General features: G+C 45.5%; 2 protein-coding genes across 3 annotated transcripts in view; one reads left to right on the top strand and one right to left on the bottom strand.

Moving 5' to 3' along the window:
- RNF38 (ring finger protein 38) overlaps positions 1–16483 on the bottom strand; it is a 112397-nt gene extending 95914 nt beyond the window's left edge. The window contains exon 1 of one of the 2 annotated variants that reach the window (XM_040580191.1): positions 16031–16483. In XM_040580191.1, coding sequence (XP_040436125.1) covers positions 16031–16199 — 169 coding nt within the window. In that variant the 5' untranslated portion in view covers positions 16200–16483. Of the gene's footprint in view, positions 1–15190; positions 15209–16030 lie in introns of those variants that run through there. The other variant, XM_040580193.1, reaches the window with a different exon arrangement.
- LOC121081274 (collagen alpha-1(I) chain-like) lies at positions 16198–26903 on the top strand. The gene is made up of 4 exons (XM_040580163.1): positions 16198–16297; positions 16431–17479; positions 24878–25018; positions 26241–26903. The coding sequence occupies exons 1-4, from the start codon at positions 16198–16200 to the stop codon at positions 26256–26258; spliced, it is 1308 nt and encodes a 435-aa protein (XP_040436097.1). The 3' UTR covers positions 26259–26903.
- The last annotated feature ends 814 nt before the right edge of the window (positions 26904–27717 follow it).

Here is a 27717-nt window from a genome sequence, read left to right as displayed (position 1 = left end):
GCAACTTTGCAGACGTCAAGGTCAGCGAGGGAGGAGAGGAGATGCTCCAGGTGCCAAAGCAGAGATTCCCCTGCAGACTATAGCAAACCACGGTGAGGCAGGCTGTGCCCCTCAGCCCATGGAGGTTAATGGCGGAGCAGATACCCACCTGCAGCCTGCGGAGGACCCCACAGCAGGGCAGATGGATGTGCCCAGAGGAGGCTGCGATTGAATGGAAAGCCTGTGCTGGAGCAGGCTCCTGGCGGGGCCTGTGGACAGTGCCCACACTGATGCAGGTCTTCTGGCAGGACCTGCGGCCCCACAGGAGACCCATCCTGGAGCAGTCCATTCTGTAAGGACTGCACCCCATGGAAGAGTCCCATGCTGGAACAGTTCATGCAGAACGGCAGCATATGGGAGGGACTCGTATTGGAGAAGTTCATGGAGGACTGTTTCCCATGTGTGGGGCCTCACCCTGGACCAGGGGAAGAGTGCAAGGAAGAAGGAGCAGCAGAGACAATATGTAATGCGCTGACCACAACCCCCACACCCCACCCAGCTGCACCACTCAGGCTGAGGAGGTAGAGAAGTCCAGAGTGAAGATGAGCCCAAGAAGAAAGGAGGTGTGAGGGGACGGTGGTTTAACATCTGGTTTTACTTTTCATTATCGTACTCTGACTTCTGACTGGCAATGAATTAATTTCCACAAGCCAAGCCTGCTTTGCCTGTGGCCATACCTACGGAGTGATCCCTGCACTTATCTCAACCCATGAGCCTTTTCTCTCCCCTGTCCAGTTGAGGAGGGTGAGTGATAGAGTGGCTTGGTGGGCACCTGGCATCCAACCCAAGTTAACTCACCACAACATAACCTTCTTTCTCCACAGGATTTTGTTTCATTTTCAGCAGTTTCTAATTTTTTATGTTCTGCAAAAACAAACTGCACTCTGGAATTTTCTTCATGTCTCCTAATTCAGTAACAGGCTACAGAAGTAATCAACTGTCCTCTCTTTCTCATGGTTTCCTTGTATTCCCTTCCCTGTAGCCAGTTTTCAGCTCCTGGTATTTTTTTTTCCTTTGAACTTAGTAAGGTATCTCATTTCTTGGTGTCTTGCCTGCCTAGTTATCACCCACTGTCACTCTGTTCCGTCAGCACTTTCCACAATACCATCACACTCTCACCTTTCTCAAGTAAGCAAGACCCAGCTCTCCCAAACACTCCTATTACCACGGCTCCTTGTGCTCCAACTGGCACTCATGGGAACAACTGAAAGCAAAAGCAGTAACACAGATGCATGGCAGCCAGTACCTGTGACATACCCATGTAGCTCAGCAGTCTTCAGTTGTTCATCTAGCAGCTTAACACCAAAAATACCCATTTGAGTTCAAACTCTATTAGATACATGAAAACTTTGAGCAAGAGGGCAAGCTACTTCAATTATACCCAGTCTAGATGGTCATAACTCCTTTTGATGGGGCTGCTATTACCAGTTTCTTTATACAGTTGAACACATTTCTACTTTTGCTTTTAATTAAGGCAAACATCTACACAATCCAGAATAAAGGGTTCTCAGATTTATGCACAACATATACACAGATTTAAAAGCATACATATAGTCTAGTTTACTTTTAGGCTTATTTCAGTTGAAGTCAAGATGTACTTCAATTGGATATACAAATGATATACAAAAAATACACAGTACTCATGAAGTACTGTGTGCAGAACTGGAAGAGAAATACCAAAGTAGCCAGGTCAGCCAGCCCCAATAGCACGTCATTAGTTAGCAGAGTTATATGTTGCAGACAAGTTTCACAAAAGAACTCCATGAAGTTTACAATGCATTCAACACACATAAATCTAGGATGCTGTACTGCCAGTTTCCTCCTCAGCAGTACTTATTTTTATACCTTACATAATGCTCTGAGGCAATCAGAAGCCAAGGAATGTGACCACTGCTAAACTGTATATCTTTTTAAGAGATACAGAGGTGACTGTTCTAGATATTGAGGCATGTAAGTTTGTGTGTCTGCCTGTGAGCATTCCCACATGCATGGGATGTTGGTCTGTAACAGCAAACAAACAACTCAAAATACGCAAGGCAAAAGAGAGTCAGAACCCAAGACACTAGATTTATCTCCAGTTTTGCATGTTTTAAACTCTCAGCAATTTTTGAGACCATCAGTATGCTAGTAACAGTACTAATAACAAGTGGGAAAACAGAATATTAAACAGAAACGTAAATATATACTTAAGGGAGACTCTGAATGAACAATGACCTCATGAATTGTTAGATATCCATCTTTGTTTCAGCACACTACCCTTTTCTTAATTAAGGCTGCCCCAACTTCAACAGGCTCTGGCTCATCTCCGAAAGTGAAAGAAAGCCTTCTAGTAACCTCTCTACAGTAATGATGATCAGCCACAGAACTTCTGAAAATCTATAGGAATAATGTCTCTTGCCTTTTCCTTTCCAAATACAGACCTCACAGTACAAGAGCACATATGCCTCCCTGAACATAAGCAGAAACAGTTAAATCAACAAACATAGACCAACAGATCACAGATTAACTCTGTTCTCATAATACTTGATTTGCAAAGCTGAAGCATGAGTGTTCATGGCTGAAGATGAGAATTATGCCTTAATTTCTGCATACAGCAGAGCAAATCTCCCTTGAAAACCTGACTGCATCTGCTCTGTTTCACAGTGTTTTCTGGAAAGTAACATCTGTGTTGCCTGGGTAAGTAAACTTAGAATTCAAGTTCTCACTACCCAAGTTTTTGCAACACAAATATGCCATATCCAGAGCAAAACACTAGGATGCCACATTTCTTTTTTAGCTATACACCAACCAAGATCCACTTCCCCTTCTTTTTGTGAGTCATAAATTCATAACAATAGCAGTTTGCTTCACATGCAAAAGCCTTCCTTGCTAACACCATAAACACAAAGTTTTGCCAGCGTTCATGCAAAATCCGTACAGGGAACCCAAGCAGTTGCAGCAGGATGGCACTTTGTTTACCAAAGCTCAGAATCACTTTCACATCCCACAAGCATGTCACCCTCAACCTGCTAACTGTATTTTTCATTGAGACCTCTGGACAGCCCCTGGCAACAAATATCCACATGGCCCAGTTACCCCTCTCCTAAGGTAATGTGATAGCTCTCCCATCTTAATGCCACTGCCTCAATGATAACATCAACAGCTCCAGTGGCCACAAGAATGCTGAACACAGTAATGTGCAAGAGGTGCAATTCAGCCCACTGAAGTATTTTTATTACACTCTGTTCCTTCAGCGACAGCTTTGAAAAGGACAAGCTTGATTGGGTTGGGAGGTAGCAAAAGCAAGGAAAAAGCCTGGAAAGCCATGAGATCAATCCAGGAAGCTCCAGCATGACTTGTCAAATGAAGTGAGGAACACAAAATTTTTGAACACAAGGAGCAACAAAATCAACACAGCAAAAGTTAGGCAAAGCAAGATAAAGACACAAACCACAAGTGTTTTGTCAGAAATCAACTCTTAATTTCATCAGATGGGCTGCTGGGATAAGGAGGCTGAAGCACTTCAAAAAGGCACCACATAGGCTCCCAGTATGGCTGGAAATTTCTTTTCAATACCAGACATAACTGTTAGGAACTTTGACTTTCAAGCATCTGTGACCTGGTGGTCTACATAACAGAACAGGCAAGTGTATTGGTAAGCAGCAATCTTCCGGGTACACTAGGTCTATAACCCAAGAACAATGGGAGTTATGAGGCCAAAATGTTCTTTTTGATGACCTACCCTGTTTCTCAGAACAGGATAAACTCTCCAGAAATAAGCAATTCAAAGTCACTTTCATGCCTGAGAAGCCCTTCTTTACCACTTTAGCTATACTGATCAATACAGCACAGCACAACTTTCTAGCACAGACAAATCCTAAGCAATACCTGCAAAGATGCTGGATAGTAAATATCAAAGCATGTCAGCACACAGACTTCAATAACAGTCAGCCCAGCTGTACTAGACAGTATTTTAAGTATTTTCATCTATTGCTGTCATAGATCATCAAATCTGATTATTCTAGGCCCTCCCTCTACAGAGATGTAATAAATCTTAGCTGGCATTTCTTCTCCAAACTTTGTAAATTCAAGACCTTTAGAAGATCAACATTAAAAATAGTTCAGTATGCAATCATTTTGGTATCTCTTGACTAGACAATCTGCCTTAATTTGAAAATCTCTAGAGACATAAAAGGCCTCCAAAACTAAACTTGGTACTTTGAAAACAAAGTGCTCCTATGGGCTTCTACAATGACAGAATGATTTCCTACATCTTGGCTTCTTATGCGGACTTCTTTGATACTCCTCTTTTTGTCACTATTAAACTTGAAGAAAAAAAAAAAAACAAAAACCAAAAGAGTAAAACAGCACAATAGGGAGAAACACAAAGGTAAGGAAGACCTAAGCTACTAGAAATGTTTGTCTTTTTGGGACATCAGTCCTAACCAGAAGATGCATCATCTAAAAAACAAATGATAGGAGGAAAAAAAACCAACCCCAAACAACTGACTTGACACAGAAACATAATGTTGAAGAATAATAAACGAAACAGAAGTCACAAGTCTTTTCTTTAAAATTCTTTAAAGCCACTTTTGCCCCAACCTGACTGGAGACTCAGGAAATCCAGAAAATTCTGGTATCCTCTTTTGGCCTCACTACCCAACCTGCCACACAGCCTCCATGCAGCCAGTTAACAAGAGATACAGATGACACTTCAGTTAATTCACATTAAACAAGTCCATAACAATTATGTGCAACTCATTAATTTGAAAATTCTCTTTTATGACACAGATGTTTTAAGAGTGATCCTCAAAAGAAATTAGTAGTTATACGAGCAGCAGAATTAATGAAAACTGGTTTTCATGGATTTTTGTTCTGTATTTTTGTTTTCCCCTCCCTGCAATATCCGTTCCCCTTCAGATCCTCACAGTTCACGCTCCCTGCAATTCCTTTGGTTTCCCTGGTCCTTGATATCCTACATTCTTTCCTGTGTCTCTGTAACAGACACCATACACTGCAGCTGCCTCAAAGCCCAGCAGCTACCTATATCCATGGGTCAGTAAGCCAAAGAGAACAGCATCAGCTCTCTGTGTTTCCTTTAGGATGCAGACTAATTTATCTGCTACTTAATCACTGATTTCTTACAATTCTTTTTAAGAAAGGCAAAAGCCTCCCTCAGGTCAGAAGCTATTTACACATAAACAGGACTAAAAGAACAAGCATGACAGCTTTACATAGAATGCCACCTCCACATTTACATGGCAAGGCAACCTGAGGAGGTCATATACCACAGTTTTTCACTCTGCCTACTTTCTGTTGTGCTCATATTTTATGTTGCTGACTGAATTCTTGTTCGTATCATTTTTTCTTACAAGATTTATGCTTTAGTAGATTCATCACATCATAAATACTGGTTAGGTAATGTCCTGGTTTCAGCTAGGGTAGAGTTTATTTTCTTCTCAGTAGCTGGTGTACTGCTGTGTCTGTACAAAAATTACAAATTTGTAAATCTCACAGTGTCCCCAGTCCTCTGCTCCAGTGCTTGACCACCTCAGGGTGAAAAAAAAAAAAAAAAAAAAAAATCATCCTAATATCTGACCAGAAATTCATGCGTTCCAGCCTGAGTCCTGTTTCCTGCCTCTTGCCCTACCAGCACACTAAAGTCTGTATCTATCTTTTCTCCATCCTCCCATGAGAGAAGGGGTAAAGAGCATTGAGATCTCCTGTGAGCCACCTTTTCACTAGGCTGTGCAATGGTAATTTCATCCAGCTCTTCTCGCAGGTCATATGCTCCAGCCCCCACATCACTCTGGTGTCCTCAAGCAAGCTCACTCCAAGTCAGTACCTGCCTCCTCAGCAGAGCTGCTACCCACCCATTCAGCCCCCAGCCTGACCTTTTGCACAGTTATTCTGCCTCAGTGCAAGACTTCGCATTTGCCTTTGTTGAATACCATGAGATCCTCAATTCTCCAGCTTGTCAAGATCCCTCTGAACAGCACGTCTCCCTGCCAGCATACTGACTGGTCCCCACAGTACAGCGTGATCTCCAAACTAGCTGGAGGACCACTGCTCCATCAGAGAGATATGTTGTTCAGTAATAGCAGTCCTCCAGCTAGTTCACAGATTATGCTGTACTGTGGGGACCAGTATTTTTTTCAAGTTTGTAAGATGACACCATCCCTGTCACTGTTGTCTTACAATTTTTACCATATTTACCACTTCATAGCTCTTCCCTAATCCCCCAAGTTCACTATGACCTTTTCAAAAAAAGCAGCCAAAATGCAACAAGTCCTTTATTTTTCCTCAGTGGTCAGTACGACTACATTTTCCCACCCTTAGACTACTTTAAAATTAGGAAGAAAAATATAAATCCTTTTAAATTTTATTAATCCAAAAATACTGCAGATTACTGGTTTAAACGAAGATTCATATACACATTTCTATAGCTTAGCATCACAGACGACCAAACAAAATATTACATAGTCAGCAAGCAAGAGACCCTATGGGCACAAGAGGCTGCCAATGTTTTAAAAATGAAATTAAGTTTTAACAAAGAAAAGAATTGTTTTTCTGGGTGTGTCTCACTCACTTTTTCAGTCCAACTCAACAGACACCTATGAAGAACAATATCAAATATAGCTGGACTCCCACTTTCTTGAAATAATGCCACTGCAGCATGTACAACGGTTTGCTGCTTTACTTCCTTACAAGCTCGATCACAGATTTCTGAAGTTTGAATGCACTTCTCACACCAGTGGCTTTCACTCCCAAGCCTCCAAAAATAGTAAGGAATTTCTGAACTTGCTCAGAAACCTCACCTGTATCCAATCTCCAGAGCCATCTGCAAAAGCAATTTTCAGATCATATCATAAACACTTTATGTAATGTTGCTCAAAAACACATACAAACCACAGATTCCTGGAGTTTCCGAGCAAAAAGGCTCAATAACCTACTACCAAATCTGCACAAAAATTCTTTCCAAAAGCTACTGTTCGCTCCTGTTTGACTTGGTGCCACACCAGCCTACAAACAGGAAAAAAAGCAATGCCATGCAGAAGATCTATACAGAAAGCCTGCACACACTAAAAATAGGCAAATAAACACATTTGTAAGGGGAATTAAGAAAAAAAGTAAATCACTTTAAAATGTTGACTGAGGGGCACACGGCAGGAACTGACACTACAGTTTAGGTCCTGCGAACAGTTGCACGTGCTTTTAATGAAAGCAGAAGTATCCATATGCCTAAAAAACAAATCAAATCTTCAGAGAGCAAGAACCCAAGCAGATAGTAAATACCTCAAGTTTTCACTTCAGAACATGAACATACACCAGGTGCAAAGTAGGAAAAGGTAAAGAGGGTATAACTTCCAGCTGTGCTATAAAAACACACAGCAAATGTTTGCAAAGCGTATGTCGCAGTTCCTTGGTGCAGGTTCAATCACACGGCACTCATGCTGTTCCAAGTATTCTCAAACAGACCCATTTGTTCTACATATACAGTTAATGTTACTAGCCACACTAATGTTAATAGCCACCCCCCAGACTCTCGTACAAACAGAGTTCATGTGAACAAATACTGTGTACAGCTTTTAGCTATTTTTAAACTATTTAAGGGCAGTTTTCCTAACAAGACAATTTTCCAGGTACACAGTTTATGATGTATTTTAGTAAAATTCACAGAATTCATACCTTACTCCTCAATAGCAGAAAATACGTAACATAACTAACAACCTTCCTCCTGCCCTCCTCCTAAAACAGCGTGCCCTGGAGCACAAATCAGTAGCATTACAGGAAAAAGTGCAATTCTCTTATTCATAAGGGATATCAAAAACAATCATAAACAGCCTTTAACTGTGTAAGTAATGTTCTTTTCCATACTGGCTGCATACCCTTGTGCTACAGTTGTGTACATTATACAAAAGAACAAAAAAAATCAATGAAAGAGTTAAGTAAGCTTTTCTGATTATTTTTTTTCCCCCAATTACAGTGATGGCGTCTGACCTCTTTTAAGATTACGTTTCCCATCTGGGATCATCACAGAAGCTGGTGACCAGAACCAAATGCTAGAGTTGTGAGCTCTGAAATACTTAAAAAGTTTCATTGAAGGCTGGATACTATGACAGCCCATGTCGAAGAAAACTACATTAGCGGCTAGACAATGCAACAAGCAACACAGATTATCTGCGTGGACGCAGAATCCCAGTCATTACGAGAGAAATGGCTTGACACACTTTACCTCCAGACTGATCACAGACGTTACTTTTTCATTCATCATGGTTGCAAAGGACTTGCATGAGAGGGAGGATGCAGAGGCTCAACCTAGGCACAATGCCAGGGATAATGGGAACAGAAACCCAGGAGTTTAGAGCTGGGGTGCCTGGCTCTCACTGAGAAAGACCTGCATAGGAGTGTCTTAAGAACGCATATTTGGAGCCTATGTGTGTATTTGAGAAGCTCAGAAAACAAAACCATTGTGCTTGCTTAAAATACTTCTGAAAATATCTATGACTTACTAATTAAAAAACCCTCTTGCATTTTTCACCAAATAAAGCGAAGTGTACATTCTTTGTTGTGTATGTGTAATGTGACATTACACATCAAGTAACTTCCAGAAGAAAGCTTTATTTTAAGTCAGAGCACAAGAATAATAACATATTTCCCCTCAAGAATGGAGAATCTTTTCCTTATTCAGGGAATGCTAACAACCAAGCACTTACTGTATTTCACATATACAAAGAATAAAAAAAATGTTTAGAACAAGCATAGAAGAATGCAACCAGAACATGTTAAAAAAAAAAGCCCCCCCCCCCCAAAAAAAGCCAGCACCAAAAAAGAAACACACAACAAAGCAAACAAGACCCAGAAAAACAAAGGTGGGAGAAAGCAGTACCATCATATTAGAATATTCTTGCAAAGGGAGCTCCCACTGCAAACTTAGTAAGATGCTCTCTGATATTTTGGTACTCTACCTTCTTGTTATACATCCCACCCACATCCTGCATCACATTAACACAGACAACTCGTATGTTTAGATGACACATGTCCATCTGGACTTCTGATATGAAGCAGATGCCATACAACAGAGCACTTAAAATACCTGAGATGCAAGAACTAATATAAAAGGCTGCAATGCTATTGGTTGAAAAAGATTTAAAGCCTATTTTTCTCAGGAAAACAACATGGGTCAAAAAGATTCTGTGCACACGTGGATTTCACTTTGCCAATATAATCTGTGAGTGAAAAAAGGGCTGTATAAGCAGCAAAACTAAATATAAAAAGTCAAGAAAAAACCCAACATTTTTATTGAGCACAGCTTTTCCAATATTTTACGGTGTTCACAATCATGTTTTTTAGTATCTTTTTTAAAAATTTCTCATTTTAACCTTTTTGTGACAAGTCAAACATACTTCTCAGACTATGTTGTGAAGAGTGTTGACTGTTCAGTCTCTACAAATGGATGAAAAGCATGGACGAAGTAGTGAGGGTATGAAGCAGTAGGAGTACAAAATCTGCTCTGCTGCCTATTCTTCTATAGTAATTTCATATTGTAAAGAATTAGCTCAAGGTTCAAATAGCACATGTAATGTGCCTGGGATGCCAACTTCAGATAGATATAAAAATGCAAATGTTGTAGCATTATCATTAAACACAGACAAATCATGCAGACGTAAGAGCGAACTGTGAGAACATGAACAAAGCTAGTACACACACATAAAAATATATATATATATTCACAGAATCATTTTGGTTGGAAAACACCTTTAAGGTCATTGAGTCCAACTGTTAAACATTGAGTCAAACTGTTAAAATACACACTGCCAAGTTCACCATTAAACTGTGTCCCTAAGTGCCACATCTACGTGTCCTTTAAACATCTCCAGGGATGGTGACCTAACCACTTCTTTAGGCAGCTTGTTCCAATGCCTGACAACCCTTTCAGTGAATAATTTTTTTCTAATACTCAATCCAAACCTCCCCTGGCGCAACCTGAGGCCGTTTCCTCTTGTCCTATCGTTTGTTACGTGGGAAAAGAGACACACACCTCGCTACATAGTCCTTTCCAGGTAGTTATCATTATCCTTCACTGGAAGATCTGATCTGTGGTAGTCTGATATATAGACACAAAATTTAGTTAGTATTTCAGCCTACTCTGAAAAGGCATCAGCAGCTTACTTCAGTGAATGTCACATAGTTCCAGTGTTCACCTACACTGCTGGTGATAAAGAAGTGTTAATACTTGAAAGACTGAAACCCAAAACGCAAAGGCAAGGGATCAGGAATGTTCGACAGCTGTATACCTGTACTTTTTTGTGACATTCTTTTTCTTTGAACTGAGACTGTACTGCACATTGAATCATCAATTATCTTTCAGTTACTTTAACTGAGAGGAGACCATCAGTTTCAAAACCAGGCAAACTCTAACCTGTACAAGACATCAGACCTAAATTGCTTCTCAGCTGCAAATTCATGCCATCTTCACTAATGCCTGTGGAGTGACACCAGCAGAAAAATCAACACAGGTTTACGTCTAACACTTCCTCTGAAATGAAAATTAATCTCTCCATTTTACAGGCAATTAACAACTTCTATAGCTAACCAAAGACAATTAAGTTTACAAACCAAATTCATTGCCTGCTACATTGCAGCTCTATATTATGTTTTTCTGTGTAACCTCCCAAATTCACAGTCCTTCTGACAGCTGAAGTATCAGTTCCAGCAAGTCATCCAGTTCAAATCAACAGATACTGAAAATAATCAATATCTTGATGGATTAGACCAAAAGCATAATTTAGGTTATTTCATAAGCAGATGTTGCAAAGAAAAGCATGCATTTCAAAATTAAATGCTTATCTCTGGTCTTTTTGCTGGAATTTGTACTGTAGAGACAACTTGGAACTTTTAATTCCTGTGTTCCTGCATATTTTACATCTGAAATATGCCAGTATAGGCAAAGATAAAATGGTTCATACTGCAAGAACTATAATTAAAAGATCTGCATATTGATTTAATTTTGTTAATTTTCCTTAAAATACATTTATCTCAGCCTCACACTAAATACTTGTATCGGGGGTGTGTGTGTGTGTGTGTGTGTGTGTAAATATCAACATTTGCTAGCATTCACTTGAGCTGGTTGATGCTGGCACCTGAACAGCACACATCCAAAACAACTTCATACAGTACATTTACGGCATAGAACAATTTCAGGCTATAAATTTATCATTTCCAGTTTACACAAGCACTACATATAAATTTACAAAAGAAAGTCAAAGTGAAATAAAAAATAAAGTGGTAGTCACAGAGAATGCCTTAAAACAAACGTACATTATCTGAAAATAATTGCATTTATTTCCCAAATTAATCCCATAAATATGCAACTCATGTTTATTACAACTAGCTTTGTGAAATATTCTATGTATGTCTGCTAACATTAATTCCATTACTAGAATCTCTTCAGAGTACAACTACTTTCTCTAAAAAACACAAAGCTTCTATCTTCCTTTATAATTAAAAACTAGCAAACAACACACCAACATTTTAATAATAATTCTGAGATACTGAAGATAATTACAATCTAGTGTCCAAGACAGATTTGTTCTACCCTGATGGTTTTGGCTGGGACAGAGTTAAATTTTTTCATAGTATCTTGTATGGGGCTACGTTTTGGATTTGTGCTGAAAACACTGTTGATAACACAGGGAGGGATGTTTCGGTTACTGCTGAGCAGCATTTACACAGTGTCAAAGCCTTTTCTGCTTCTCACACTTCCCCACCAGCGAGCAGCCTGGGGGTGCACAAGAAGCTGGGAGGGGACACAGCCAGGGCAGCTGACCCCACCTGACCAAAGGGATATTCTACGCCATATGACATATCACTCAACAGTAAAAATCTGGGGGAAGAAGAAGGAGGGGGGGATGTTTGGAGTGATGGTGTTTGTCTTCCCAAGTAACCATTCCGCATGGTGGAGCCCTGCTTTGCTGGAGACAGCCGAACACCTGCCTGCCCATGGGGAGTGGTGAGTGAATTCCTTGTTTTTGCTTTAGCTTGCAAAACTTGCTGGCTTTTGCTTTACCTATTAAACTGTCTTTATCTCAGCCCATGAGTTCTCTCTCCCATCCCACTGCACGGTGGGGAGTGAGCAAGCAGCTGTGTGGTACTTGGTTGCTGGCTGGGGTTAAACCATAACATCTACCCAACCAACATGCACAGCAACAGACTTACAATACTGTGGTAATTTAACCAAAAAGTACCACCAAGGCACTTCTTTACTTATGAGTATCACAGTTTAACTAAATTCATACAAAGGTGTGGCAATACTAGTTTCCACTTGGGTTTTTTTTGCTTGGGTTTTTTTTTGGTTGGTTGGTTTTAAGCTATCAAAATCAATCGCAACTCTTGAAAATCATCCACATACTGAATGTGTTTCACTTGTTCTTACTAAAAAGCTATCTCTCCATCTTGCTTTATTTTACACACTTATAAAGCTGTGAAACCATCTATGTGACATAAATCAGAAAACTCGCATCTATCTCCAGGCATGCCAGAATCAGGTAAGACATTCACCATAAAGCCACAGTAACTGATTTCCAGTTTGAGAGCAAAACCACACATACCATGCATAGAGGGTATAACTATGCACAATTGCTAAAGGCACAAAAGTTTACATGCGCGGATATGAACATACTGGGAGTTTTAGTACTTGTATTACAACTGCTTAACATATACAAGCATTAGGCAGAACCATTGTGAATTCAAACACCTTTCTACTGCACTTAATCGACCCATTAATACAATCTTTACAAGCAGTTCCATCCCCTCACATTCTGCAGTTACGCACATTTGAAAACTCTAATCCCTTCATCAGCAGTTTCAGTTTCTCCGGACTGAAAGACTTAGCAGATGCCCAGTTATCTGCCAAAATAAGAACGTCCCATTACTCCTCTTAACAATATATTTTGACAGGACTTAGCTTCACACAGATCTTAAACAACAATTTTAAAGTTACTCTAACGAAAGACTTTGCAACATCAGGCAGGCAAGCAACATTAATTAAATTTAGAAAAGTTTACCTGACGACATGCAAAAAGCCGACATGCGTAACACAGATGTTTAACAGAAAAGCTACTTTCACCAGCTACAGACATCACATCAGTATCCTAAGTACATGGCAACTTTCAAAAGCCATCTTTCCTTTCCTAATGCTGCAAAACCCGAGAATGTTAACACAGACTTTACAAAAAAAGTGATGCTGAAAAGGTCTAAGAACGTCCACTATGGACACACTCTTCTCTTCCCAGCTGACAATCTTGCCTCTAGGTGGGTTTCTCTCTTTTACTGAGGAGATGCATGTACCCCAGCAAAGGCAAAGTATTTTACGGAAGGCAAAGTGCCTCTTAGGAGCAGAATCAATTTCCTGAATGAAACAATCAGCTCTTCAGTGCAACATTTTCTAGTCCAATATTCTTTCACTAATTTGACAGCCATAAATACTTTCCCTTCTATTGACACATGCTGTTGGGGAGAAAAATACAAAAGAAACAAGAACAAAAACAAACAAAAAACCCAAAACAAAGCAAAACAAACAAACAAACAAACCAAAAAAGAACCAGCCATCACTAAATGTTCTTCTGCTGTTGATAAAGAAATAGTAAACATCATCTCAACCTTGTTTGTAAACTACCATAATTTTACTAACCCCTAATATTTGAAGACCAAATCACAACACAGGTTTTTATCAAAAGTTAATATACTAGGGCCACTAATAGGGGACTACTGCTTTCAAGAACACAACTAGGAGAATGCTCAGCAGAACAATCCAAGTTCAGCCCTGATGCCAGAGATTGGTGCATCTTTTTTTCTACTGGTGGCAAGAATTTGAATGAATCAGGCAGACCTTCACAAAGTCAAATTAACAGTTTTCCTGTTTGGAGAAAAGAAAAAAACATTTCTCATCCCCAATCTAGAAGTCTCCTGGATTTTTCTGTAAATTATGATGCTATTTCAAAAGGAGAAGATGAATCAGAGATCATACTGCATGAAAACATTATTTGAGTTTTCCAGATCACGACTAAAACAAGGATTCACCTGCTATGCTGATTTAAGAATACTGTAAAACTTAATCATTTAACTTGGGTGTCTGCAAAAGCTCTTTCGAGAAAACTGGTTCTGACTATTCTATTTACCATTAAGCACAGGATCTGTGCTAGTGAATACCAGAATTTGAGGACAAACCCCAAAAGCCCCTTCCCTTTTTAGAGGGGGGGGGGGGGGAGCAAAACCAAAAAAAGCCCAGCATTCCCTAACCCAACAGTAAGGTCTTTGTACACTAGGCCTGTGATGAATTCATTACATGATAATATAATCTTTTCTCCACCAAGACGTTCCAAATCATGAGCAATACAAAAGCTTTTATCTCCCAACAGTAGCATACTAGGTCAATTTGTCTCGGATTAAGACTGCGGGAAGGTTAGGAGAGGTTTTGCTATCATGCTTTTTTAAAATAAGGTTATAATCTACAAGAACGTCCAAGCAATTTAAAAGCAAAAAGTTGAAATACAGTTTCATCAGGTAAAACTTCCATTTCTAGATCACCTATACTGGAAAAATATTTTTCTCCTCTATATTTTATTTGGAAGGCTCAAACAGCTAGACAGGATAGACTGATCTTCCCCACGCGCCACGTGGTCTCAGCATGTAGGAAAAGCTATTTTTGAGCTCTGTGGTACAATTCAAAAGGTAAAAGTTCGAGTTCTTCCTCAACTTTCTGCATGGCAATCCTTTTAATACGCTGTCAACCACAAATTTCAAGAGGAACTTGTTTATAAAACCTACTTCATTCCAGCGCATGATTTCCATCAGTATAACCACCCGTACTGCAGACTCCTGTAAATCATCCAAGCCTCCAAGACAAGAGCACCACTACAAATACGTTCTAAGAAAAGACTAATTAGTTATCTCATTTCTTCACCCTCCAGGCCCAGCGAACCACATCTCGTTTTCCTCCGTTCTTCCATACCGCTTCCTAATCGCTAACTTCATATACACATACACGGTTTCATCCTGGCTGCCATTCACAAAAAGCTCCCTGGGAAACGATCTAAGGCCCCACTCCCCAAGCCACACAGATACAAAATTAAATTTAAGCAGGTGGGAAACTCCCGCACAGTGCTGGTACCGGGTCCGGTGTCTGACAGCAAGCACGTCATCCCCGGTGCCGGGAGCCTGGTCCCGGCATCACCACCGCTCCGGGACCAGCTGCTCAAAGCCAGTTCCTCGGGGGGCAACCACCTCAGGCCTCGGGCAGCGCGGCCGACTTCACAGCATCCCGGAGCCACACGCGGGGCTGGAGGTGACCTACCGCCGCGAACCGCGCACCGGCACCGCGGCTCGCCGCAAGGCGCGGCGCCCGCCCCAGCAGCACGGACACGCCGCAGGGCCGCCCGCCCGCCCCGCGGGGCCCAAGGGCAGCTGCGGGCGGCGGCCGCGGCAGGAAGGGGAGCGGCCGGCCCGGGCCCGGCGCTGCCCGGGGCGCGCCACGGCCTCGCCGCGAGGGCCAGCAAGCGCCGCAAGCCCTACGGCTGCACAGGAGGCCCGCGGGCGGGGACGCAGGGCGGGGAGCCGCTGGCAGCGGTACGACGGCCGGGGACAACACCCTCGGCCCCGGCACCGCGGGCCGCCCGCGCTCCGCAACGCCGCATCCCCGCCGGCAGGGAGAAAGCCGCCGCCGCGCCGGGGGCCCCGGGCGCCCCGCGGCAGCCCCCGGGCTCAGCGGGCGATACCCGGCCTGCTGGCGGCCGCCGCCGCTCGCCTCGCTCGCTTGTGTCCGGCGGGAGTTTCTCCTCCGTACCGTCCCGCTGCCCGGCCCCCACGCGGGAACGGACCCCCGGGGCCGCCCCGACAGCGGGCGCTGCGGCGGCAACTTCGAGGCCCTCCGGGCCGGCTGCGCTGTCGGGCGGGGGCGGGACGCCCGGAGCTGCTCCCCCTCCCCCTCCCCCGGGGCCCCGTCCCCGCTCACCTGGCGGCGGGCCTCTGGCGCCCGGGGCGGCGCGGGGTGCGCCGTGGCCGGCGGGGCTGCCCCGGCCCTGGCTGCGCGCTCCCGGCTCCGGCAGGCTCGGCCCGTGGACGGGCGGCGGCGGCGGACAGAGGGCGGGGGGCGGCGGTAAGCGGCCGGGACCGCCGCTCATGGCGAGTCCGGGGAAGCCGGAGCAGGAGCGAGCGCGGGTCCGTAGGGGTGCCGGCAGGAGGCAGGCGGCCGAGGGGGAGGCGGAGGCGGCGGCGGCAGGCTCGGCGGCGGGGGAGGAGGCAGCGGAGGAGGCGGGGGGCGGCGGAGGGGAGGAGGAGAAGGCAGGCAGGAAGGGGGCGGCGGAAGAAGCCACCCATCTGCCGTTCCGGCCCGCCTCGCCGGCCTGGCGAAGGGGCTGGGGCCGCTCGCCGCCGCCGTCCTCGCCGCGCGGAGCGGCGCCGCGGTCCTGCCAGCAGCCGGGGGCGAGGAAGCAGGCGTCGGACTGCGCCCCGCGGTGCGCCGAGCGGGCAGCCACCGGCATCGCTACCCGCTGCGGCCGGCCGGCGACGCCCGCCTTGCCGAGGGCAGCCTCGCCGCGCGCCCGGAGGGGCGCTTAGCGCCAGCGGGGCCACGTGGGCGGCATGGGCGACGGGGGTCGCCTTCAACGGGGGCTCGGCCCTCGGCCGGGCAGCGAGGCCGGTGCCGAGCCGTGCCGGCCGCTGCGGGGAAGAGACTACCGCCGCCGCCGCCCAGCTCGTTGCCGAGAAGGAAGGATTCTCCCCGCCTGCTTCCTTCCCTCCTCCCTCCGCCCCGGCCCGGCCCTGGCTGCCCGGCGGGCGGGAGCGCTCGGCCCGCCGCCTCCCCGCGCCCGCTCAGGACGGCGCTGCCGCAAGGCACGACGGCCGGCGGAGAGCACGCGGGCCCGGCCCCAGCCGCCCCCGCTCCGCAGCGGTGCCCCCGCCGCCCCCCGCGGGCGGGCGGGAGAGGGGCGGTTGGTCCGCGCCGCCGTCGGCCGGGCCCCCCGGGGCCCAGCGGGGCTCGGCCCGCCCCGAGCAGACCCTGCGCGCAGAGCCCGGAATCATCCTCGGCCCGCCTCGCGCTCCGCCGCTGCCGGCCGCCGGGCACGGGGCCGCCGCGGTGGGCCTGCCCGCCAGCCCTCCGCACCGCGCTGCACCGCTCTGCAACCCCCTCCCCGCACCCGGCGAAGCTGCACGGGGCGACGGCCCGGGGGAGGGGGCAAAGGCCGCGATCGATTCGATCGATCGGGCGGCCGGGCGACTGCAGGGGCTGCGCTGGACCCCCCGCGGCGCCCGGACGCTGCGTGGCGGCGGCCCAGGAGGGGGCGGGGCGGGCCCTTACCGGCTGCTGCGGGCCGCGGGGACAGCCCCACCCCGCCGTCCGCTGCGGGGGGCGCGGCCGGGGCGGTCGCCTCCTGGTTTCTTCGACCAGTCAGAGATGTCGGTAAAGTCCTTGATGTGTCGGGGGCGCGGCGGGGCGGTGGCCTCGTAGCCGGGGGGGCGTGGCTCGGGACAGCCCGTGCGCGGGGGAGGGCGGCGGCGCAGCGAGAGGGTCCGGCGCGGTCGCGGACGGGAGCGGGCGGCTCCGCGCTGAGGGGAGCGGCCGCGGCTGCCGAGCCCCGCCAGCGGGGTTTGCCTTTCAGAAAGGGTAAAATAGCGGGAGAAGCGACACGCGACCGAAAGCGCCACTTGGCAAGTTGTGCTGCCCGCGGGCGCGCTGGCTGCTGTCCCGGTGAGATCTGCGGGCGCCGGCGGGGGGTCGGTTGGTGTTGCGTGTCGGGGCAGTGCCAGCTCCTGCGGGGCCGTGAGCGGGAGAGGTGTCGGAAAGCCGTGCCCTGGCCGGCGTTACCCCGCTGCGCCAGCCTCTTCCCTCACGCCGTCAGTTGAGCTTTTCACCCGTGTGGGAAGAGGTGACCGTGACTCCCCAAGGGGACAGCACCTCTGGGACCTGTATCCTACAGCTGACATGGTTTGTGTCCCAGCAGTTACCTAAGGCCATGCAACGCCTTCCCCTATTTGTTCAGGAATCGGCCTCAGCAGCTCCTGTTCTTCTGATGCTGTGGAGCACACAAGGGTCTGAAGTACTTTTCCATCACATGTGCTGCGCCCTTTTTCCGAGGTGCCTGCACCTCTTTCACAGTGCTGCTATGGGGCAAGTACATGCAGCCTGCATGAAGCTCCTGGCAGCACACAGATGACAGGAGATGAACAGAACCACTGTTGCTTTATGATGATTCATTTTTCACTCACTCTTTTGGGGGGATGGTGCTTTAAAACTGCTCCCATGCTGAAGATAATACATATAACTGCACTGTGGCACAGACTTCGTTTTTTGTGAGCCCTACAAAACTTTGTGCGTTTCAATACGGGAGGATTTTATACTACAGGAAAAGGCGGGTAAAATTGTGTTAGTCCTTCAGCTAAAACAATCTTTCTAACTCTTTTTGCACGCAGACGGTCTTCCAGAAGTAAGAAAAGATATTTCTGCAGCATGAAACTACTTCAACTATTAACCTAATGTCACTTCAGATTACAGGATATCTGGAATTTCAGAAAAGTTGTTTTGTGCAGTATGGGTCAGTAGTCTTGCAGGCGCATAACCTGACAGTTCTGGTGCATTGCACTTCATCTACTTCTGGAGCTGAGGAGTTCCATTTTCCTGTTGGTTCTAAACTTAAATCAAGCCTTTTCAAGATCATTACAAGATGCAGGTGTTTTTTCCAAGTGTCTTTTAACTCAAGTGGGACAAGAAGAGGTAATACTTTTAGCCTAGTACCTTATTAGAGCAATTACCACATTTGGAAAACAGACGAGCCTTCTTCAGGTCTGCTTAAGGTCTTCAGGTACTTAAACCCAAGGTTTTCCCTTGGGTTTAAAACAACTGGTACCTTAACTCACTTTTCTAAACAGAAATACACTGATGGATGTCTAGAGTTAAGCTCCTTGGTAGTTCACATCAAACAGATTCAGGGGAAAGTTACAAGTGTGTTTGTGGTTGCGGTTTTTTCCTGGCTTGTGTCTTTTATTTTGTTTTAAAGTTTACGAACTTCAAATACTGCAATGGTCAGAAAGCCACTGCACTCAGTATTATAGACTTCTTTTCACTTCAGGTGAATTCATACCTCACTGGTTTGGGTCAGAGCAATCACTTGAGGAACACCTGACACCAATGCAAACTCTTTTGCAGACTGGAAGTGGTTGTTTCTTCCAACCTCATAACTAATTTTCCTAAAAAGTAACACAAAATTTGAGTCTGCATTTCCATGTCTCAAAATGGTCTGCCAGAATCAGCCATATGGTCTAGTGTGGAACACTGTAATAATAAGTATACTGTTTCATCAAAGAGTAAGTTAAACCTCTGCTGTGCCTAGGGCACCTCTTAAAAGCTAGTAAGAGCTGAAGTGTGTTAAAGGCTTGGTGTGAGCCAGACTTTGCAATGGGAAGATTTTTACACAAAATCCTTTATTAAGTCTGTTTTGTCCCTTTCAGTGCTGCTGAATGCCTGATTATGAGACGAACATATAGAAAAGATCTACTGCAAGTAAGAGTGACAAGATGGTAATTAGTTGAAAAAACTTAATTCAGCAGGGAGTTGTGTCAGATTTTGTAAAAGGACATCTCTCTCAACAGAAAGCTGGTATACATATTTTAAAAGTGCTTTCTTCACTCCACAGGTAAATAAGCATCCTCAACTGAAAATTTCTTGTAGAGGAAATGCATATCCAGCTACCTGCAGACGTCAATTTGTCTTTAAAGTAGTTGAGAAAGACACGTGGAATTGACAGGACTTAAAACTCTCATTGTTGAGTGCAACAGTACAGGAGGCGTACAAGATATTTCCATTGGCGCCAACTTGATGACTGCTGCATTTTCTACATCTGCTGTTGTCTGCTGCTTACTGCAGGGGTAGGCTAAGTTGCCGTTTGTGGGCTGGAGGCCAGTCCTGCCATATTCCAAGTTTCTCCTATAGGAGTTACTGCCTTAACATCTGTCTAAGGACTAGATCCACAGGGCCTAGAGTGGGTCTGTTGTTGAAGCTGCCACTGGGACATTGCTCACCTCAATGAAGAATGAGAAATACAAAAGACGAAAGATAGGACACATCTCTCTGGAAACAAACATTAGCATTTCTAATATGTGAAAATACATTGAGGTTCTCGATTCCTGCAGTAAAATAACATTTTCCTGAGGCTGCACACAGAAATCTCAGAGCTTTGAGATGGGCCCTCTAATTTCCTTCTTCATACTCCATCTCAGCATTTACTTGCTTTGAAGTTGCACTGTTGGTAGGCTCCCAGCTCTCAAATAGTCACTTCTGTACTCTGCTGTAGCTTCCATTTGAGTTGCAAACATCTCACACTGGGCAAAGCTCAGCGAGCAGAGGGAAATCATGAAGCTGAGCACACTTCATAGCTGAAGAGTATGCACAATCACTTGCTTATTTTACACAAACAGGAGCACAGAATGTATGTGAAATGAGAAGGGCTTTGCCTGTGTGTGACAAGAACTGGCTGTATTGTTGACAGTTCTTACAGGACATACTTCTTACCTCCTATCTTATCAGTACCGATCTGTCACCCTTCATGTACTATACCAGTATCTGAACATGGAGAGAGCAGAAACACTTCAGTATTCACAGTGACTTTGATGGTGCTGATGAAATGGGAGTAGGGAAATACCCTAAGTGGTAGACCTCAGAGATAAAGGAATGTCAAATGCTATGGGTTCTCTTGGTTTGCTTTGCATTGTGACAGCCTAGAGAAAACTCAAGTCAACTGCAAGAGCTCATTGTGTTAGGTGCTGTACAAACATGTCCATAGCCCTGAAAAATCTTGCAATCTAAATATGCAGAAGAAGGAGGAAGGGAAGCAAAGGCATGGAAAAATGCAGTGTTTTGCCTGCACAGATGTGACAGCTTGGTAACAGAACTCATATCCCGTGTCTCAAGTTTGATGCCACCTGAACACACACCATATGCTTCTAGTTAAATTTCACCTCAGGATGGAGAATGAGCTTGGAACACTGCCATCCCTGACAGTGCCTAGGATCAACAGAAGCATATAACTAATGAGCTAGTAACGGTTCATCAGTAACCATGAAGTGATAGAGCGGATTTCCACTCATAAGGGCAAAATGGCTAAGGGGGCTGGAACTATTCTCTGGTGTGCATTCAAAGTCAAGAGCCTTATGAGAAAATATTGCAGCACTTCCCATTCATCACTGTCTCTGCTTCAGATAAAAGGGTCTTAGATGGGTGAACCATCCTTCCTGTCAGACTTCACCTTTCTGAAGGAACTATACTGATAAGAAGAAGAAACACAGTGACCAGTGTGACCTAAGCTAAGGGCTGGAGTGCGTTCACTGCCTTGGCATGATACTGACACACACCCCTTGGTGCAGCAGAATGCACACCCTGCTGCCACTCTCTGTTGACCTGCAGGGGCCAAAACAGGAGTCAGTGGCCTGCTGGGCAGCTTAAATCGGTGCAAAGACCATGCTGAAGTCAAGGTTCAAAGTTCTTTGGATTAGGGGCCTCAAAGCACAGTAAGAGTGGTTTCTACCTGAGCAGGCAAGTGGAGAGGCTGCCTCACACAAGCCGTCTTGACCAGCGGGCTCATGCACAAGTACTGTGGGAGCACAGGGTTTGGCAACAGTGCCAAGAGAGCTGGGAGGCTGAGAAAGCAACCAAACTAGAGCTGTCCATACTTTCATGAGAACCTTTCCCCAACCATGGCTTGCCCCTCAAATAAATACAGCAAAGCAACACACAGTCTGAATCCCACATGCTATCTCAGTGGCACGTGCCTCTTGCTTTTCTCCCCACTGTCTCAAAGTTGGCAGCTCTACATGGACCATGCCCTGCCTTTCTAGCCACCAGAGTTGTCTTGGAAGTGGATGTTCCAGACTTCCTCTAAAAGGATAAAGCACAATGAGATACAGTTGCTATATGTTTGATACATTCTCTTCTACTTCTTATATCCTAAATATTGAGCAGGCCTAGAGCAACCTTAGCTTGAGTTTGAAGGTTAAAATATATTCCATCTCGTGCTAGTGTATAAGGGATGTCATCCTTTGTAACAGGCTTATGAGTGTGTGTTAAAGTGGGCTGAGGAGTTCTTGGGAAATATTGCTACTTAGTTGTATTTGCAGACAAGTGTTCTAAAGTTGACATGAATGCAATACATGGATGTTTAATAGGTTTGTGGGGTTTTCCTCTTTCTTCGTATTGACCTTAAACAGTTTGGTTGTTTCGGTTTTTTGCAATAAGAAATGTGTAGATACAGCCCACAAAATGAGCCAGACTGCCACTGTGGTATCCAGGCCACACATCTGCTAAACAGACTTGACAAATTTGTCAAGAGCAGACAAGAAAAACTACATACAACCTCAGCTACTAATAGGAAAAACAAGGGAAATCTTTTTTTGAACATTTCTTCCAGAAAGAAAGCTCGTCTTTCCGAATCACAACGTGGTTAGAAGACAAACATAACTCATTTGTAGGCATGACTTTTTTGCTGCAGATCGCAGGACAGTATGTTGTTATGAGGCCCACTCTCATTCTTCTTTCATCTAATCCCATTTTGTTTGGACTAATTCTGTCTGCTGCTCTTCAGAAAAAAGATTTTTGGATCACACTGCTTTGCTGCTTGGATTGAAAGATAGGTGGGGCAAATATGGAAAATGAAATATATAGAAAGAACACTGAGGGCTGTGGAAGGCTACATGGAAGGAGAGTGTCCATTCCTTTAAGGGTATCTTGTCAAGAAGCCGTAAATCAGAAGGTACAGAGACGTAAACCTGAGTGACAAATGATAAGAGAAGTGGTGATGAGAACGAACACGGTCAGTCACACTAACTGGGAACAAGTGTGAAGTGTGAGAATGTCCATATTTTCAGTTAGATTATCTGATTAAGGACCTTGAAAAATTGTCATGGTAAGGAAATAGAGGAAGAAAAACACAGAGTCTGATAAAATCTGAGCAGTTAGCATTACTGAAGCCAACAACCAGAAACAAACCGGGTCAGTCACATCAGCTGACGGGCCATCAAGAAACCTCAGGCAAACTTGGGACTTTGCAACGGATAAGGATGCACACCTGAAGGTCCAGGGTGCTGAAGCGGGTCAGTGGGACTACGCCAGCCAAGGAGGCAATGTGTGGGGGAAGAGGGAGCAGGGAGGAACGAAGAGGTGGGGTAGACAGGCAAGGGTACAAGACGGGCCAGTTGCCTGTAAACTGGCTGGTCAGTGCACTTGTCCGGCTGAACCCTGTGCCTGATGGCCACGGTCTCGCCTGTCTGTTCTTAACTACCTCTGCGTAACCTCGTGCCCCGTCCCGTGCATGTGAGTGCTGCAAGGACTCCGTGCGAGCTGCGGGGAGCTGCGGGGGGACCGGCGTGAGGGGAGTGGGTGCCAGCTGCTGGGATCAGACCAGGCTGTGGGCAACCCTGGCCTGTGGTGTTGGCTACTGGAGTGACTGGGGGGTCTCAGTGCCAGTGACTGGAGCAAGGGGAGTCTTTTGACCTCCAGCCACTGGGATGGGTACAGTTTGTATCCTGAAAACCAGCTGCTGGGGGGACTGGTGTGAGTGAGGGGCTCAGCACTGGCAGCTGGAGTGGGACCGCAGGTCACAGGCTGTGTGCCTGGTGCCAGCTGCTGGAGGGATGAGTGCATCTTCCCAAAGATACATGTCTGCTGTGCATGGGAGGAGTGTGGCAGTCTTGATGCTGCACCAGCTGGCAAGCAGAGGGACCTTGGGTCTGGGCTGGGCTATCAGTCGGGCAGAGTCCATGTATTTTGGGGGTCATGCATGTGTGTGAGGTACCTGTTGGACAAGTGTGTGAGTGCTGTGTGCCTGCAGTGTGCATCAAGCTGGACCAGCTGGGGCCTTTGGGGCCGGTAAGAAAATGTCACTGAGAGGCTGCTGAGCCTGGTGAACTCAACAGGTTATCATCTCCATTATCAGCTCCTACTATTCCATATAGGGTCTAATGATACTGTGGCGAAGCAACTCAGAATGATCAAAAGAGTGGGGGGACTATATATCCTCACAGGAATGTTAGTGGATCTGGAGCACAGGTGGTGGTCTACTCTATCCTCCCAGTTAGAGGAAGGGAGGGGTTCAGGAAGGAGGAGGAGGCAGACTGAAAGGTGAATGCATGGCTGCTGCCGTTCTCAAGGTTTTAGCTTCTATGATCATGGATCTACCTTTGGGGAAGCCAGGTCTGTTACAAGCTGATGGGATTCACCCAACCAAGTGGGGCAAGAGGGTCTTCACCAACATGCTGACCAGACTTACGAACTTTTAAACTAGGTTTAGCAGGGAAGGGGATGGAGTTTTGAGCAACAGAAAAGAGCCAGCGGCTGCTGATGTATCAGGAACCAATAGGGAAACACCTGTGAAATGCCTCAAAAGAATTAAGTTGTGTTCATCTAAAAAAGGTGAAACAGTTGACAGCCCAGGTGAAGTGCCTCTGTACCAATGCACGCAGCACGGGTAACAAACAGGAAGAGCTGGAAGCCACTGTGCAGCTAGAATGCTGTGGTCTGATCTCTATCACTGAAACGTGGAGGGATGAACCACATGACTGGAGCACTGCAATCAGTGGCTGTTCTTTCTGTTCTGTACAGAAAGATCAGGCAAGGAAGGAGAAGCAGAGGTTTGCCATGGGTGTAAAAAATGGATTGATTGCACAGAACTGTCATTGTAAAAGAGCGATCAACAGGTTGAGAGTTTATTGCTAAAACGTGGGAGCCAAGCCAACAAAAGGAAGCCTCATGGTTGGTGTTTACAACAGGCTACCAGATCAAGGGGAGGGTGTTAACTAAGTGTTCCTACTTCAGCTACAGGAAGGATCACACTTGCAGGCTCTGATTCCGCTGGAGGTCTGCAACCACCCTGACATCTGCTGGAAAAGCAGCACAGCAAGCTGTAAACTGTCCAGGAGACTCTTGGATTGTGTTGAGGATACTATCTTTATCCAGGTAATAGAGGTGAACAGAATTCCAGGTGATAGAGGTGAACAGAATTCGTAAGAATTACAGAATTAATGTTGGAATTAAGCTGCAGAGCATGCGATTTCCCTTCCCTCTCTTCATTACCACACTGGAGAATGTACCTGTATTTGCTACATTTTCATCTTTACCTGAGAAAGCAAAAATGCTATTCATCGTTAAGAGGGATATAGATTACACCTATTAAAGACTGAACTGACAGCACCAGGTTCCTGTAGTTTGCAGCACATGCATGATTATTATGGTTTTAGCACCAGCTGCAAATCCAGAGGAAGACTTCAGCTGTATTTTTGTAGCTATCATGTTTCCTGCTTTGGGACTGAGGCTATTGTCTTATGGTTAAAGTTGTCCTGGGGACAGATGAGTCCACATGTGCTGTGTCTTCCTCTTCCCCCTGGTAGGTCTTTTGGTTCCCACTATCTATAGACAGCACACAGGACAGTGCAAACAGTGGTTAGACCTAGCTAAATGCTAAAAGCCTAGCTTTGTCTTTGCTACATTAGTTGCAGACACAACTCTGCAGTGGCTGGTAGAAAAGGAAGGAAGGAAGGGGGAGGTTGAAGGGAAATTTGTAGTTTACTCAAGGTCTGCACCTCTCCTATGTGGCAAGACACAAGACCCCGGCCTTGTTCACTTTGCCTTGTGTTCCACATGAGCAGCAGCAGGTAAGTGGGGCTGTGCTGTGCTGCCTGCTTGCTCCCTCCCACCGTTGAAACAGGCAACCCCTTCCATCACTACAATTTGGGGTGGCAGGGGTATGTTCCTATTCTTTCTTCAGGTCCAGTTGGAGAAATGGGGAGTCATTATCAAGTCTCATTCCCCCAATAATTCTCCTGTGTGGCCAGTAAAGAAACCTAAGGACAAGTGGCAACTAACAGTATATTAGGGGGACTTGAACAGTGCCACTGAGCTGCTCGCTGAAGCTGTTCCCAGTAGAAGTGATATAGTTTATATTCTTAATCAGCAGTCCTCCATGCTGAACCAACACCAGCAGGATGTTTTGAACACCTTGGTGTGGTATCTAGGAGATCAAGTGAGAATTCCAACACCTGCCACTCAGAAAACACTGGGTCACTTTGCAACATTGTCGAGTGAAAGGAATAAGGGAAACTGGATAATGTAGGAGTGAAATTTGATCATTGCTGAGGTTTGGATATGATCCAGGACCTAAGTCTTCTTTCTCGCTCCCTAGGAACTGTTAAATGAGTAAGTGAAAGCTGTCATTCAACCTGTATACTATGGAAAGTATCCATCTAGAAAGTACAGTAAGTATTCCCTGGGAACTTTTGTTAAATATCCTCTGTGGTGTGGTGTTGCTACTGGAGACAATGCTGACAACATCTAAAAAGATAGGCAGCTTCATGTTTCAGACCATGCTAACCTTGCATTGGGAAATCTGGCATTCTATCACATAAACAAGCAAACCCACAGAAGCTGGTAACTTTTGCCACGACATGGACAGTGAGGTCCAACATATCCAAAATCTCATATCAACGCTGATAAAATTCTGGCCTGCAACTTGGTCTGTACTGTTAGGACCAATATGGGACACAGTATGCTCTCAAATTGAAGAACTGGAAACCTTAATAACCAGATATGAAAAAGCTATTACATACACAAAACAAGTGATTATGCTATCAAGCATATACTGGCAGAATCACAACAGAAATGGAACAAACTGCTGGATGTCATTGGTGTGACATTTTTATGGGATATGCACCATCTGCAACTGGGATATCACATCGTATGTTACATCTTATGATTGTTGTATTATTGTGTTCTGTTTATTATTAGATTTTTTTGTTGTGCTTGTTTATCTGTTTATCTCATATCTCACCATGTTGAAAACATGTACTGTCAGCTGTTATCTAACTACAAACTGTGAAGACTGACTGCAGTGAAAGTGCTGGAAACTTTCTCCCTGTCCCCATGCCAGTGAGGCAAGAGGCGTAACAGTACCTCCACTCACTGAGGTGAAGGTGTGGAGTAAGACTGTTCACTCAGCTCTGCTCAGATTTTGACTAACACACAGCTCATGCTAAGGCCCGATGTGTACTGGGAGCAGCACCATTAGGTGAAAGTGAGGGCAATACATAGGCAGGGCATGATGGCCAGAAAGGGCTGAGGGTCATTGTGCAGCCCCTCTCACCTGCAGCTTGCTGTCTTCTGCAGCCATAATCCTTGCATATTGGTTGTCTGGCAGTTTCTTCAGAATCTGCTAAATGATGGAAGTGGCACAGACCAAACTTCCAAGCTGAAAAGTACAAATATGTCAGTTTACCCAAAAAGATTTTGAAGCAGATCCAACAGCATCTGGACTGCTGAAGTTTTTGTGCTTCCTGGTGAGATACTGGGGACATCCGCACTATGATGGGGGAGGAAGGATGAACGCTCTCACCATTAGCTAGGTAACTGTTTTGCTCATAGGTACACGAATTACAAATTACAAGTTGTGTTTATGAATTAGATAACTTGTGTGTTAGAAACCTCATTACTTAAGTGATGAATTAATGAATTTATGTTAGACTAGTCGGTCAAAGGGGATTGAGCCCTTGTTTGTCATGTTTGCTTGTTTTCTTTCGTAACGAGCTCATAAAATAAAGTTTTATTTGCAGAGTACATTGTCATGTAAATTTGAGAGAGCCAAATGGATCGTGACACTGGACACC

This window comes from Falco naumanni, chromosome Z, assembly GCF_017639655.2.
Source record: "Falco naumanni isolate bFalNau1 chromosome Z, bFalNau1.pat, whole genome shotgun sequence".
Lineage (NCBI taxonomy): Eukaryota > Metazoa > Chordata > Aves > Falconiformes > Falconidae > Falco > Falco naumanni.
The sequence above is the reverse complement of the archived record's forward strand: the minus strand, read 5'-3'. Positions and strand labels throughout refer to the sequence as shown.